Consider the following 15888-nt stretch of genomic DNA (forward strand, 5'->3'; position numbering starts at 1 on the left):
CCACCTCCCGAGCTCTAGTCATTCGCCCACCTCAGCCTCCTGAGTAGCTGCGTCTGTAGGTGTGCCACCATACCCAGCTAGGTTTTGTATTTTTTGTAGAGACATGGTTTTGCCTTGTTGCCCGGGATGGTCTGGAACTCCTGAGCTTAAGCGATCTGCCCACCTCAGCCTCCCCAAGTACTGGGATTACAGGCATGAGCCACCACACCTGCCCCACTTGAACAAGGTTCCAAAAATAAGCAAAATTACATTATAGTGTTCAACATCAAGACAGTGGTTACCCTGGGCAGCAGGTGGGTGGGGAGTGACTGAAAGCATCTGAGGTGATTTCCTTTCTTGACATGATAGCATAGATGTACTCAATTTATGAAAATTCATCCAGCCATACACTTATGGTTTGTATATTTTTTTGTATATATGTCATTCCTCCACAAAAAATTTCAAAAACGTTTTAAAAATGTCATATTGTGGCCGGGTGCAGTGGCTCATACCTGTAATCTTAGCACTCTGGGAGGCCGAGGCAGGCAGATCACCTGAGATGAGGAGTTCAAGACAATCCTGTCCAACATGGTGAAATCCCATCTCTACTAAAAATGCAAAAATTAGCCAGGCATGGTGGCGGGCACCTGTAATCCCAGCTACTTGGGAGGCTGAGGCAGGAGAATTGCTTGAACCCAGAAGGTGGAGGTTGCAGTGAGCCGAGATCATGCCACTGCACTCCAGCCTGGGTGATAAGAGTGAAACTCTGTCTCAAAAAAAAAAAAAATGTCATATTATGTATTGGGGACACCTATTTTTTTCTATGTAAAACTAAGACAAAAAGCACTGTACTGAGAGAAATATACTTTTTCTGGAGTTTAAGTTTTAAAATGAAAAGCGGTTCCACTGGAAGATGTTAACAGGAGGACATTCTGCAGAGAATGCCTTCAGTTTTCTCAAGGCATCTCATTTCCGCTTTCTCACAGCTATTGACAGAAGATCTTGTAGGTAGGAGATGCTCAACATTAGTGGGAGAAGAGATAGCCACATAGGATACTGGGCTATCTGTCCCAATCCTCACAGGAGGGAAAAGAACTGGAATAGATTCTTTTTTTTTTTTTGAGACGGTGTCTTGCTCTGTCGCCCCAGCTGGAGTGCAGTAACACAATCTCGGCTCACTGCAGCCTCTACCTCCCGGGTTCCAGCGATTCTCCTGCCTCAGCCTCCTGGGCGCCTGCCACCACACTGGCTAATTTTTGTATTTTTAGTAGAGACAGGGTTTCACCATGTTGGCCAGGCTGGTCTCGAACTCCTGACCTCAAGTGATCCGCCTGCCTCGGCCTCCCAAAGTGCTGGGATTACAGGCGTGAGCCATCGCGTCCGGCCATGGAGCAGGTTCTTGGATGAAGCTCTGGTAAGCAGGAAGTTTCAGAATAAAGAATGAATCTATATACATGATACAGAAATTGACAGTATTTCGAGAAGGACAGAGAAACATTAACTTACATGGGCCATGGTTTTAGAACAGCAAAAACTGGTCAATCCTTTTGAAGATTTCTCTGTTGGAGAACTACGGAGTCCTGATAAGCCAGAGCTGAAAGAAGAAAAAGAAACCATGAAATAAGCTGCGCCACAGAGCTCCCAAAATGATGTACATCATAAATATGAAAACTTTTTTCTCTTCCATTCCTTCTCCCAAACTACTTCCATTGGCTTTTCCAAACTACCACCCACCACTATGCCCATCCCTATCCTATACCCACGTATAACTGGGGAAAAGTATAGGGAGTCTAAAGAGAAACAAGCTCTGGCCGGGCGCGGTGGCTCTCGCCTGTAATCTCAGCACTTTGGGAGGTCAAGGCAGTTGGAGCACCTGAGGTCGGGAGTTCGAGACCAGCCTGACCAACATGGAGAAACCCTGCCTCTACTAAAAATACAAAATTAGCTGGGCATGGTGGCACATGCTTGTAATCCCAGCTACTCGGGAGGCTGAGGCAGGAGAATCGCTTGAACCCAGGAAGCGGAGGTTGCAGTGAGCTGAGATCGCGCCATTACACTCCAGCCTGGGCAACAAGAGCAAAAAAAGAAAGAAAGAAAGAAATACAAGCTCTGAAGAAATAGGTGACAAATGATGAACTTGGTGTAGAAGCCTAGCTACTTCTGCAAGAGGATTTCTGACCAGGTCGCCCTCTGGCAATGTGGATCTGGTCCAGACACTGGATTACTCAGATTTGTTCTGAGCAGCTCCTCCTCACTCTAGGACAACTTTTCAGGACTGAGAAGGGCCCTGAATCCTGCCCCTAGAATCCTGCCTGAACTGCCTAAACACAGCAACTAAAAGACCACACAGATTGAACCTGGCAGCTTCTGCCAATGTGAGGCTACCCTTGCCTTCCCCAGCCAGGAAAGCTCGCCACTCCAGTTTTCCAATCAGGGCCTCCCATACCATGACATCCTTCACCACTCCTTCTCTTTTATTGATTAATTTTTTTTTTTTTTAGACGGAATTTCACTCTGTCACCCAGGCTGGAGTGCAATGGCACGATCTCAGCTCACTGCAACCTCCATCTCCCGGGTTCAAGCGATTATCCTACCTCAGCCTCCTGAGTAGCTGGGATTACAGGTACATGCCACCACGCCCAGCTAATTTTTATATTTTTAGTAGAGACGGGGTTTCGCCATGTTGACCAGGCTTGTCTTGAACTCCTGACCTCAGGTGATCCGCCCGCCTTGGCCTCCCAAAGGGCTGGGATTACAGGTGTGAGCCACCGTGGCCTGCCCCACTTTCCTTTTAGTATCCAAGCTGGGGACAGAAGGGATTCATGATTCCTGCAGTTGGTCAACAACATTCATTGAGAACCTCTATGTGTTGGGTACTTCATACACATTGTCAGTTGTCCTCGGTACTGTTCTGCAATGTAGTGCTCTCCTTTTAATAGCTCAGGAAACTAATGCCCAGGGGTCAAATCAGTTAAGTTGCCGACATTTGTTTTGAATCTACATTTCTCTAACTAAAAAGCCAGTTTCTTTTTTTCTTTTTTTGGTTTTGTTTTTTTTGTTTGTTTGTTTTTGCAGACAGAGCCTTGTTCTGTCACCCAGGCTGAACTGCAGTGGCATGACCATGGCTCACTGTAACCTCTGCCTCCAGGGTTCAAGCGTTTCTCCTGCCTCAGTCTTCCAAGTAGCTGGGATTACAGGCGCCTGCCACTATGCCCAGCTAATTTTTATATTTATAGTAGAGACAGGGTTTCACCATGTTGCCCAGGCTGGTCTCGAACTCCTGACCTCAACTGATCCACCCGCCTCAGCCTCCTAAAATGTTGGGATTACAGGCGTGAGCCACCACACCCAGCCTAAAAGCCAGTTTCTCTTTCAACTCAGGTATTTGTCTCTGAAGCAAGGATTTCTACTTCACCAGGAGAAATCTGATCATCAGCAATTCACTAAAAAAAAGAGGAATAACTAACAGTAGGTTTTGTTTTGTTTTGTTTTGTTTTTTCAAAAACAAACACGGTCTCTGTTACCCAGGCTGGACTACAGTGGCATGATCTTGGCTCACAGCAGCCTCAACCTCCCAGGCTCAAGCAATCCTCCCACCTCAGATTCCCAAGCAGTTGGGACTATAGGTGGGCACCACCATGCCCAGCTAATAATCTTTCAAAAAATGCTAAATCTCAGAAGATAGCAAAATAGTTCTTTCCATCTATGGTCCACCTGCAGAAACATCAGTTTGAGCAATTATCCATCAACAAAAATGCCTTCACATAGCTAAGGCAACCAGGTGAGAGATCGCAGTACTGGGTTGTAGCACAATAGTAAGAAAAGAAGCACTGAAGAGTGCAGGAAGGACAGCTCGACATTACCCATGTCACCCCTCCCCAGCTCAAGGCAGCACAGTGTAGACAGAGGTATTGCCCACTTGGGGAAAAGTCAGGGAAGTGAGCACAGAACTTTGCCTGTTCCCTAACACCAGCCCCGCCATAGTAAAACCCAGCAACAGAGAGACTCCCAACCCCAGACTCCAGGCCAGTAGCCACAGACTGACCCTCTAGACCTGCTCTGGCATCAGGAAAGATCATGCAGCCCAGGCTTCAGGCTTACATGATGAACTCCATCTCCAGGCTGCCACCACCATCAGGATGACATCAGAGGCCCTGGGCTCCAACAGCCCTTAGCAACAGGCAGGCCTCAGTGGCCTCTGCAATCAGGCACATAACAGTATGGCACCAGTCACAGTGGTCTCAGGCTTTGAGCGTGCCCCAGCACTGCACCAGCCAGAGTGGCCCTGGGCTTGGGGCATGCTATGTGCAACACCAGAGAATGTGGTTCCAGCCTTTTGAAGCATCCCAGCAGTATACCCACCGTAGCAGCCCCAGCCTTAAGGACCAAACCAGACAGGCTGCCCAGAATCACTCGATGGGCTATTGATGGGCTTTCCCAGATGAACCTCATTCTGCAAAGACTGGAATAAATACACAGTCCTTTCAAGTGTGCAGACATCAGTGCACGGTCACAAGGATCAACAACAATCAGGGAAACATGACATCATCAATAGGACAACATAAAGTGCCAGTGATTGACTCTAAAGAAATGGAGATGTCTGAACTGCCTGATAAAGAATTAAAACAGGCTGGGCGCAGTGGCTCACACTTGTAATCCCAGCACTTTGGGAGGCCGAGGCAGGCGGATCACGAGGTCAGGAGATCGAGTCCATCCTGGCTAACACGGTGAAACCCCGTCTCTACTAAAAAATACAAAAAAGTCAGGTGGGCATGGTGGTGGGTGCCTGTAGTCCAGCTACTCGGGAGGCTGAGGCAAGAGAATGCCGTGAACCCAGGAGGCGGAGCTTGAAGTGAGTGGAGATCGCGCCACTGCACTCCAGCCTGGGCGACAGAGCGAGACTCTGTCTCAAAATAAAAAGAAAGAATTCAAATAACTGTTTTAAGGAAGTTCAGTGAACTTCAAGAAATACAGAGAACTTAAAAAAGTGAGAAAAACAATATGTGATCAGAATGAGAAATTAAATAGATTGAAATAATTTTTAAAATCAAACATAAATTCTGGAGCTGAAAAATACAATGAAGGAAATTTTGAAAATGCAAGACAGAACATCAACAGCAGAACTGACCAAGCAAAGGAATGAATCTGTAAACCTGAAGACAAGTTATCTAAAAATATACAGTTGGATGGAAAAAAGGATGAAAAGAAATGCAGAAAGTTTATAGGATTCATGGGACAGCATCAAAATAGCAAATATTTGAGCAGTAGGAGTTAAAAAGGGAGAAGAGAAAGATAAACAAGTAGAAAGCTTATTTAAAGAAATAACAGCAGGCACAGAGGTTCATGCCTATAAATCCCAGCACTTTGGGAGGCCAAGGTGGGATTACTTGAGTCCAGGAGTTTGAAACCAGCCTGGGCAACATAGAGACTCATCTCTACAAATAATTTTTTAAAAATAAGCCAGGTATTGTTGCATGTGCCTGTAGTTCCAGCTACATGGGTGGCTGAAGCAGAAGGATCACTTGGACCCAGAAGTTCAAGGTTGCAGTGAGCTATGATCATGCCACTACACTCCAGCCTGGGCAACAGAGTGAGATGAAAGGAAAGGAAGGGAGATAAGAAGGAAGGAGGGATGGAGGGAGGGAGGGAGGGAAGGAGGGAAGGAAGGAAGGAAGGAGAAAGAAAGAAAAAAGAGAGGAAAGAGAAAGAAAAAGAGGAAGAAAGGAAGGGAGGGAGGTAGGGAGGAAAGGAGGAAGGAAGGAAGGAAGAAAGAAAGAGGAAAGAGAAAAAAAGAGTAGCAAAAAACTTTCCAAACCTGGGGAAAGGTAAGTATCCAGGTATGGCTCAAAGTTAGAAGGAAGAAAATAATAAAGATTAGGGCAGAAATAAATGACACAGACCAGAAAGCCAATAGAAAGAACCAATAAAATTAAGAGTTTTTTTTTGAAAAAAGAAAAAACCCACAAAATTGACAAACCTAACTAAGCTATACTAACCAAGAGAAAACAGAAAATATTGAAAATATTCAAATAAAACTAGAAATGAAAAAGGAGACATTACAACTGATACAACAGAAATACAAGAGACTATTATGAACAAACATACACCAGAAAATTGGATAACCTGACACATACAACCTACCAAGATTGAATTATGAAGAAATAAAAAATCTGAACAGGCTGGGCATGGTGGCTCATGCCTGTAACCCCAACATTTTGGGAAGCCAGTCATTATGACAAACAGTATGGAGAGGCCTCAAAAAAGTAAAAAATAGAACTACCATATGATCTAGCAATCACACTACTGTATATATCCAAAGGAAATGAAATCAGAATGTCAAAGAGATCTCTGCACTCTCACGTTTATTATAGCATTATTCACGATGGCCAACACATGGTGTCCATCAATGGATGAATGGACAAAGAAAATCTGCTATGTAAATGAAATGTAATACCATTCAGCTATGATAAAGAAACAAAACCTGTCATTTGTGACAACACGGATGAACCTGGAAGGACGTTACGTTAAGTGAAATAAGCCAGAAACAGAAAGATAAACACCACGTGATCTCATTCATAAGTGGAATCTTTATTAAAAAGTTGATCTCGACCAGGCGTGGTGGCTCACGCCTGTAATCCCAGCACTTTGGGAGGCCAAGGCAGGAGGATCACCTGAGGTCGGGAGTTCAAGACCAGCCTTACCAACACGGAGAAACCCTGTCTCTACTAAAAATACAAAATTAGCCGGACATGGTAGCACATGCCTGTAATCCCAGTTACTCAGGAGGCTGAGGCAAGATAATCACTTGAACCCGGGAGGCGGAGGTTGTGGTGAGCTGAGATCACGTCATTGCACTCCAGCCTGGGCAACAAGAGCAAAACTCCATCTCAAAAAAAAAAAAAAAAACAACCAACCAAACAAAAAAAAACAACTTAATCTCATAGAAGTAGAGAGTAGAATGGTAGTTACCAGAATCTGGGATAGTTGGGGGTGAGGGGAAATGGCAAGGTTGAGGAGATGTTGGTCAAACGATACAAAATTTCAGTTACATAGGAGGAATAAGTTCAACAGATCTATTGTACAACATGGTGATATAGTTAACAATATATTGTATTACTGAAAAAAGCTAAGACCTGTAAAGTGTTCTCACCACAAAAATGGTAACTATGTAAAAGGTAATTCATATGTTAATTAGCTAGATTTAGACATTCCACAATGTATATATACTTTAAAACACCATGATGCACATGATAAATACATGTAATTTTATCTGTCAAAAAAATAATTTTAATACTAAAGCTCGGTATTAAGAAAATGACCAGCCTGGGCAACATAGCGAGACCTTGTCTCTACAAAAAAATTTTAAAAATTAGCCAGGCGTGGTAGCGTGCACCTGTAGTCTCAGCTACCAGGAGGTTGAAGCAGGAGGATGGCTTGAGCCTGGGAAGCAGAGGTTGCAGTAAGCTGAGATGATGCCACTGCACTCAAGCCTGGGCAACAGAGTAAGATACCGTCTCAGAAAAAAAAAAAAAAAATGAAAGAAAAAAGAAAAGAAAAAAATGAAAGAAAAAAGAAAAGAAAAAAATGAAAGTTAAAGCAAACAAAATGTACCTTTTTACAATGACTGCATTGCAAGACCTAAAAGACTGATGATGCCCTATAGTAGCAAGGTCGTGGGGACACCGACACTAGGTCGGTCCACATTTAGAGCTATGTGAAGCAGCATTTCAATCCTGTAAACTCTGAATCATTAGCTCCACTTCTGACACTAAAGGGACTGTTTGTATCTGTACATAAAGATTATGCAGAGCTATGGCCGGGGCAGTGGCTCACGCCTGTAATCCCAGCACTTTGGGAGGCCAAGACGGGCGGATCACCTGAGGTCAGGAGTTCAAGACCAGCCTGGCCAACATGGTGAAACCCTCTCTCTACAAAAATACAAAAATTAGCCGGGCATGATGGCAGGTGCCTGTAATCCCAGCTACTCGGGAGGCTGGGGCAGAAGAATCGCTTGAACCCAGGAGACGGAGGTTGCAATGAGCCGATGTCGTGCCGTTGCACTCCAGCCTGGGTGACAGAGGGAGACTCTGTCTCAAAAAAAAAAAAAAAGAAAAGAAAAAAGATTATGCAGAGCTATGCTGACAGCATGGTTTATAATGAATTAATGGATTAAAGTTGAAAAGAACCTAATTTCGGAATGATTCAATAACCTGTTGTTTATCTATACCATTGAAAATGATGCAACCATTAAAAATGATGTTGCCTTAATTTTGAATGGGTGAAGCCAGTGTGTTAAAAAAAGAAAATACCAGCATGTGTAGTGTGAAACTATTTTGACAGAAAAAAAAATCATGTTTCCCTAGCAGGACCAGTTAAAATGTTTACAGTCACAGCCAGCAACACGCACCACCACATTAAATAGAGTGTGAGCCTGAAATACCCAAATACTTCAAATAAGACTTTCCCGGCTCAAGTTTTTCTTTCAGTCTTCCCTTTAACTGAGAAAAAAAGCTAAGGATACTGTAAAAACAGATGCTGTTTTTTCTGAGCGGCTTTTTTTTTACTTCGGCTTCTCATTCATGAACCAACTCTATGATTTAATTTGCCCATGTGTGTTGGAGTATGGCCTAGAAAAGAATGGCAAAAAGTCCCTGACTGATGTCTTCTAAGCACTGAAGGCAGCCCCATGCTGCTTCCTTTCACATCTTCCTGATAAACAGGTTTATTTTGCTTCTGAACCAGTCCTTTTGGCTAAGATGCCTATGAAGCCCTCCAGCAGATGTTGGGTCTCCTTGACCAACTGGTCTCACTTTGCATATAACATCATTAAAATAAAAACTGTAAGGCATACATCTGTATGAAACCCAGTTACCTCCATAAAGACCCTGTAGCTTCAGTATAATCTGGACAAAACTTGACAGTGTGTGCCATCATGAGATTGATATCTCTTCCCTTCATCATGAGATTGCTGAATAAAGCAGGAAGGAATTTTTTTTTTTTTTTTTTTTTTTTTTTTTTTTTTTTTTTTTTTTTTTTTTTTGAGACAAGGTCTTGCTTTGCCGCCCAGGCTGGAGTGCAGCTGCATGATCTCGGCTCACCACAACTTCCACCTCCTGGGTTCAAGCGATTCTCCTGCCTCAGCCTCCCGAGTAGCTGGGATTACAGGCGCATGCCACCACACCCATCTAATTTTTGTATTTTCTTTTTTTTTTTTTTTTTTTGAGACGGAGTCGCGCCCAGGCTGGAGTGCAGTGGTGCGATCTCGGCTCACTGCAAGCTCCGCCTCCCGGGTTCACGCCATTCTCCTGCCTCAGCCTCCCGAGTAGCTAGGACTACAGGTACCCACCACCATGCCCGGCTAATTTTTTGTATTTTTAGTAGAGACGGGGTTTCACCGTGTTAGCCAGGATGGTCTCGATCTCCTGACCTCGTGATCTGCCCGCCTCAGCCTCCCAAAGTGCTGGGATTACAGGCGTGAGCCACCGCACCCCACCTAATTTTTGTATTTTCAGTAGAGATGGGGTTTCGACATTTTGGCCAGGTTGGTCTTAAACTCCTGACCTCGGGTAATGCACCTGCCTTGGCCTCCCAAAGTGCTGAGATTACAGACATGAGCCACGGCGCCCGGCCAGATTTTTTTTTTTAAGTATGCATAATGATGATATTTGGTATACTGTTGTAATTACCAATATATGCTTTTATTTTTCTGCATGATATTAGACAGGTTACTTTCCAGTTCCCCATATGAAATGGTGAGAACTACAGTTTCTACCTGAAAGGATTGTTATGAGAAATAAATAAGATACTACATATAAGGCACTTAGAGTAGTAAATAAGCATTTCATAAAAGTCAGCTATATTAATAAAGATGAAGAATACTACATATGCTTCTTCCCACAATTATTTTTAAAATTCTACTCAGGCCTGTAATCCCAGCACTTTGGGAGGCCAACACAGGCGGATCACTTAGGTCAGGAGTTCAAGACCAGCCTGGCCAACATAGTGAAACCCCATCTCTACTAAAAATATAAAAATTAGCCAGGCATGGTGATGCATGCTGTAACCCCAGCTACTTGGGAGGCTGAGGCAGGAGAATGGTTTGAACCTGGGGCAGGTGGCTGCAGTGAGCCAAGATCGTGCCACCGCATCTTCGCAGCCCTGCTCTTGATAGGCAATCCTTCTTGATTATCAACAATTTACAAAAGGAGGGTACAAAGATAAAACAAATGTGGTAGGATACTAATTTTTGGATCTGGGTGATGAGGAAAAATATTAAATTACAACCTAACAGTAACAAATCTACTGAGCACTTATTACGTGCCAAGCATTAGCTAAGGGTTTTGCATATATTAATTCCTCTACTCAGAGCCATCCTATATAGCAGGGTCTATCATTATCCTCATTTTGCAGATGATGAAACTGTGGCACAAAGAGATTAAATAAATTGCCCCAAGCTCAGGCAGCTTTAAGTAGCAGGTTGAGGACTAGAACCCCCCTACTTTAGCTCCACAACCCATACGACTGTCACTGTACTAAACTGCATCTCATGAGATCTGACAAATACGTGGCCTGAAACACTCATGCTGTCAAAAACTTCAAGCCACTTTCCAAATTTCTACTGTCTTCCCTTCCCTTCTAATAACCCCTTCCCTTGTTAACACAGACCTCTCCACTAAAAACCCCATCGTATTGTCACTCCTTAAAAGCCTCAAAAGCAGAAAAGATCCTATCGCCAATCAAACCACCTCCTTTCCCTGCTTTTGAACTCAGGGCGGTGGGGATCAAAGAGACCTAGTGTGTAATTCCATCTAAACTGTAAACTCCTCAACTAATCACCATCGAATGAAAGTTCTACGCGGTGGCTCACGCCTGTAATCTCAACACTTTGGGAGGCTGAGGTGGAAGAATTCCTTGAGTCCAGGAGTTCAAGATCAGCCTGTGCAACATAAGGAGACCTCATTTCTACAAAAAAAATTAAAAATTGCGCGTGGGACCACGTGCCTGTGGTCTCAGCTACTCAGGAGGCTGAGGTGGAAGGATCGCTTGAGCCAGGGAGGTCCAGGCTGCAGGGAGCGAGATCACTTCACTGCACTCCAGCCTGAGGGACAGAGTGAGACCCTGTCTCTAAAAAACAAACAAACAAACAAACAACAACAACAACAAAGTAACAAAATAAAGCTCTGCAGTTAGCTTCTCTTCAGGAGGTTTATTTCCAGACCATCCAAATGATTAGAAAGAGGCAGCTCATAAGAGAAACTAAATTACTGCCAAATGCTCATGTCAATACCTACTGGAGGCCGGGTGCGGTGGCTCATCCCTGTAGTCCTAGCTACTTGGCAGGCTGAAGCAGGAGAATCCTGCTTGAACCCGGGAGGCGGAGGTTGCAGTGAGCCCATCGTGCCACTGCACTCCAGCCTGGGTAACAGACCCAGACTCCATCTCAAAAACAAAACAAAACAAAAAAAAAACCTACTGGAAAGGGGTAGGAATTGGAATCTACCCTCATCACCCCATCATTCACTGGGAAGGAAGGCCAAAGCACCAGGTCAGTGGACAGGGCATTTCGGGGGTTAAGCACCAGGTCAGTGGACAGGGCATTTCAGGGGTTAAAGTCTAACCAGCTTAAGATTAACTGGAACAAGCCCGCATAGTCTGACAAAATCATATCTATTGACTGGCAGAAAGGGAGAAAATTCCACAGGAAGGGTTGGAATAGAATGGACGAGAGAGAGGAGAAAAGCTCTTTCGTAAACGGTTGAGTTCCAGCCGAAGGCTAAGGAGGATCTAATGACAGCTGCGATCTGGAATGGCTGCTGTTTCCGAGGTAAGATTAGGAGAGGCACGGATTAATGAGATATTGAATGCAATCATGAGTGTAATCAAGAGGGTATCCCCAGTAATAAAATGAAAACAGCAAAGCAAGTCTAGAACATCACTGGTAAGAAAACTGTAATCTCTCAAAGAGGGAGTCATTATGCCATTTTACAACTACTGCACCACCTGGGGAGAAATCATGTTTTCTATTAATTTTGCAACTGGCTTTATCTGTCTCTTCCTTCCTAGCCTGATTAATGACAGAGCTGCTTCATTGTTCAGTCCGAGCTGATTTTCATTCCACAGAAGGGGAAAGCAAATGCCCCCACGCCCAGAAAAAATAAAAATTACACTTCATGGAACAAAACGGAAACACAAACTCATCTGGATGTTGACTTGTCTATATGCAACAGCAATCACTTCCTCCTCTCCCCGCTGCCTTCCTAAAGAACAGCAGGATTGGGAAAGGAGACGGGAATCTTGAGACCGCGGGCCTTTCCTGGAGCCGGCCTTGGCTGATCAGGACACACCCCCGCTAGCGCACTTGCTCCCTCCGTCTACTGCGCGCAAAACCCGATGGAAATAACAGGGAGCCTGGAATAAAGCTGACCCTTTCCCGTATCAGAGAGAAAGGCCAGGTACACGAAGACGGGGCTGGGATCTGTCTCCGAGTTCCCCGCAGTTTCCATGGGAGGGAGCTCGGGTAAAGCTGTGCAATCTGCAGTTCTTCAGACTGCGTCTTTTTGTTTGGGGGCCTTCATTCACTCCGGGGTTCCTGCATCTAACTCGGAGCCATTCCGGGCCGCTGGACCTGGGCGGCACTGAAGCGAGAAGGCAGAGGACGCAACAGGGCACCCGGCGCCCAGTCAGCGCCACAAACTCCAAAGCTACTGCCTCCTGGCTCACACTGAGGTCTGCGCCGCCCCCGCGCCACCCCCGCGCCCATTGCCTCGGTGCAAGCGACCAACTCACCTCTCGGAGCCGACACCAGCAGGGAAGCCGGAAAGAACTGCGAGCGGAGGCCTGTGGGAAATGTAGTCCGCCGATGGGAGGGACTGGTTCCAGCCCCAACGGGCTGCGCGGAGTGCGCATGCGCGGGGGCCGGAGCTCCGGGCGCGCTCGGGGCGGGAGGGTCCTCAGCGCTGCGTGGGTCTGAGGCGAGCTCGGGCTTGCGTTTGCTTTTGTCGCTGAGGAAGACTTTTATATGTTTATTTTCTTGAGACAGGGTCTTACTCTGTCGCCCAGGCTGGAGTTCAGTGGCGTGATTAGTTAGAGCTCACTGCAGCCGCGACCTCCCGGGTTCAAGCGACCCTCCCACCCGAGCCTCCAGAGTAGCTGGGACTGCAGGCGCGCGCCACCACGCCCAACTAATTTTTTAAGTTTTTATAGAGACCAGATCTCCCTATGTTACCCAAGCCGGTGTCGAACTCCTGGGCTTAAAAGATCCTCCCGCCTGAGCCTCCCAAAGTGCTGGGACTACAGGCGTGAGCCACCAGGCTCAGCCGCGGAGGATTTAGAAAGAAGTTTTGGCACCAGCAGGTGCCTAATATGTATACTAAACACCTACCAGTTACTCACTGCATACACCCAAGCAAGGTGTGGGCACATATCAGGCATGCAATGAAAATACTCTCAAAGCCCACCAGAACCCGGAGCAGGACGTAAACCTAGAAAGGTCGCTCGTGTTCACTGCCCTCTCCCTTTCTCCCACTCTGTCTCTGTGTGTGTGTGTGTGTGTGTGTGTGTGTGTGTGTGTGTCGTATCTCCTGCAGTTGTGAATGTATTGTTCTACTAAAAATACAAAAAATTAGCCGGGCGTGGTCGCGCGCGCCTGTAATCCCAGCTACTCAGGAGGCTGAGGCAGGAAAATCGCTTGAACCCGGGAAGCGGAGGTTGCATTGAGCTGAGATCCGCCATTGCACCCCAGCTTGGGCAACAAGAGCCAAACTCCGTTTCAAAAGAAAAAGACTAACTGGAGAGGTCTGTCTCAGATGAGACTGAATTTGTCCTGTCTTGCGTTCCTTCAGGAAAGAAATGGGATAAGCCCACCAGGGACCACCCTGAGGCATCTTCTGTATCCCAAATTCTTTGATATATTAGTTAATACATGAAAGAATTTGTTCTTTCCTTAAGAATATAAAACTTTAGAAGATATTTGAAAATGCCTCGGCAATCTTGTTTCATTTTGCAAAGAATAGGATATGCATGAAATAGGAGATAAATGAAAAATCTGAGCTACTTTATAACTACTAAGAAGGTGGCCAGACGCGGTGGCTGACGCCTATAATCCCATCACTTTGGGGGGGCCGAGGCGGGTGGATCACCTGAGGTCAGGGGTTCGAGACCAGCCTGGCCAACATGGTGAAACCCCGTCTCTACTAAAAATACAAAAAAATTTAGCTGGGCATGGTGACGCACACTTGTAGTCCCAGCTACTCGGGAGGCTGAGGCAGGAGAATCGCTTGAACCAGGGAGACGGAGGTTGCAGTGAGCCAAGATCGTGCAGCTGCACTCCAGCCTGGGCGACAGAGCAAGACGCCGTATCAAAACAAAAACGAAAACAAAACAAAACAAAACAAAACTACTAAGAAGGCCAAAGGCCCAAAGTATTTTTTTAATTCAAAATCACGGTCCTATGTACATGTTTACAATTAAATTTATGTAAGGTAATCAACACTCCATTAAAAAAAAAACAAAAAGAATTATTAAAATAGCTCCTCCATATTCTCTGTTTTGACTAAGTTTTTTTTTGAAACAAAGTCTTGTTCTGTCACCCTGCCTGCAGTGTGGTGGCACAATACTGTCTCACTGCAACCTCAGCCTCCCAGGTTCAAGGGATTCTCCTGCCTCAGCCTCCTGAGGAGCTGAAATGACAGGTGCCCGCCACCACGCCCGGCTAATTTTTTGTATTTTTAGTGGAGACGGGGTTTCACCACGTTGGCCAGGCTGGTCTCGAACTCCTGGCCTCAAGTGATCCGCCTGCCTCAGCCTCCCAAAGTGCTGGGATTACAGGCTTGAGCCACTACACCTGGCCTCGTTTTGACTAAGTTTTGAGGCCTTCTGACACTAGGGGCTAAATTCTTCACACCCTCTCTGGTAAGGAGACTGCTGGTGAAGATAACTAACTGTAGGTCATTTTCCTTGTCCAACAGCACCAGAGAATTAATGCCTGACTTCACTGACGTACGATGGAGGGATTTTTGGAAAGGGCCCTGCTCTGCTCTGTGTCAAATGATGGGGCACTTGGTCCAATATCATGCTCACTGAAATTCTGAAATAGGATTTTCTTCAGATTGTTTATTTTCTTATGTTGTTCAGTTTGAAAAAAGTGATTTGGACCTTCAATTCATCATAATCATGCAGAATAAGAGCATTTCTTTCAGAGAGTTTCATTTCTTTTCTTAGTATCTAAATCTGTACTATTAATATTTTCAGTTGCCTCTCAGACATCCGCAGTTTCTCTTAGTAGGAAAAAAAAAAACCCACGTGTCAAATGCTCCATCATTTGACACAGAGCAGTGTCCTTTGTAAAAAAAACCCTTCCATTGTACCTCTAAAACCTGTCATTCTAACTTTTTTGTTGTTCTTATTAACAATTCATGGACAGGCACGGTGGCTCAAGCCTGTAATCCCAGCACTTTGGGAGGCTGAGGCAGGCAAATGGCTTGAGCCCAGAAGTTTTAAGACCAGCCTGGGTATGGGGAAATCCTGACTCTACAAAAAAATACAAAAATTAGCCAGGCATGGTGATGCACATCTGTAATTCCAACTATGCAATTTTTTTCATATATATATATATATATATACACACACACATATATATCATATATATATGATTTTAGTAACTTTGAAATCATAAAAACTAAAGATGCCTCAGCAGGAATTAAATCCATGTTATTTCTCAATATATTTCTGGAGCCTTCATTTATTCCAAAACTATATCTTGTGGATGTACTTCACATTAAGTTTGCAGATTGAGAAAGTGGCCCAACATACACCAAACCTTGTGTTTTAATCATTTGTGGTAATATCGTATAATTTATGACCTCAACTTTTGTTAAATACCTTTATGGCAAAGGCACTATCAGAAGCTGC

At 45.0% G+C, this 15888-nt stretch overlaps 1 protein-coding gene across 6 annotated transcripts in view; it reads right to left on the reverse strand.

The window, feature by feature from the left end:
- Window positions 1–12810, reverse strand: part of ZFP14 (ZFP14 zinc finger protein) — a 54955-nt gene extending 42145 nt beyond the window's left edge. For all 6 annotated transcript variants that reach the window (XM_008960791.5, XM_055103071.3, XM_008960790.7 and 3 more), the window contains exons 1-2: window positions 12766–12810; window positions 1486–1573 (exon numbers count right to left, since the gene is read on the reverse strand). In XM_008960791.5, the coding sequence (XP_008959039.1) occupies window positions 1486–1494 (9 nt within the window). In that variant the 5' untranslated portion in view covers window positions 1495–1573; window positions 12766–12810. The remainder of the gene's footprint in view (window positions 1–1485; window positions 1574–12765) is intronic.
- Window positions 12811–15888: the final 3078 nt, after the last annotated feature.

Source organism: Pan paniscus, chromosome 20, assembly GCF_029289425.2.
Source record: "Pan paniscus chromosome 20, NHGRI_mPanPan1-v2.0_pri, whole genome shotgun sequence".
NCBI classification, from domain to species: Eukaryota; Metazoa; Chordata; class Mammalia; order Primates; family Hominidae; genus Pan; species Pan paniscus.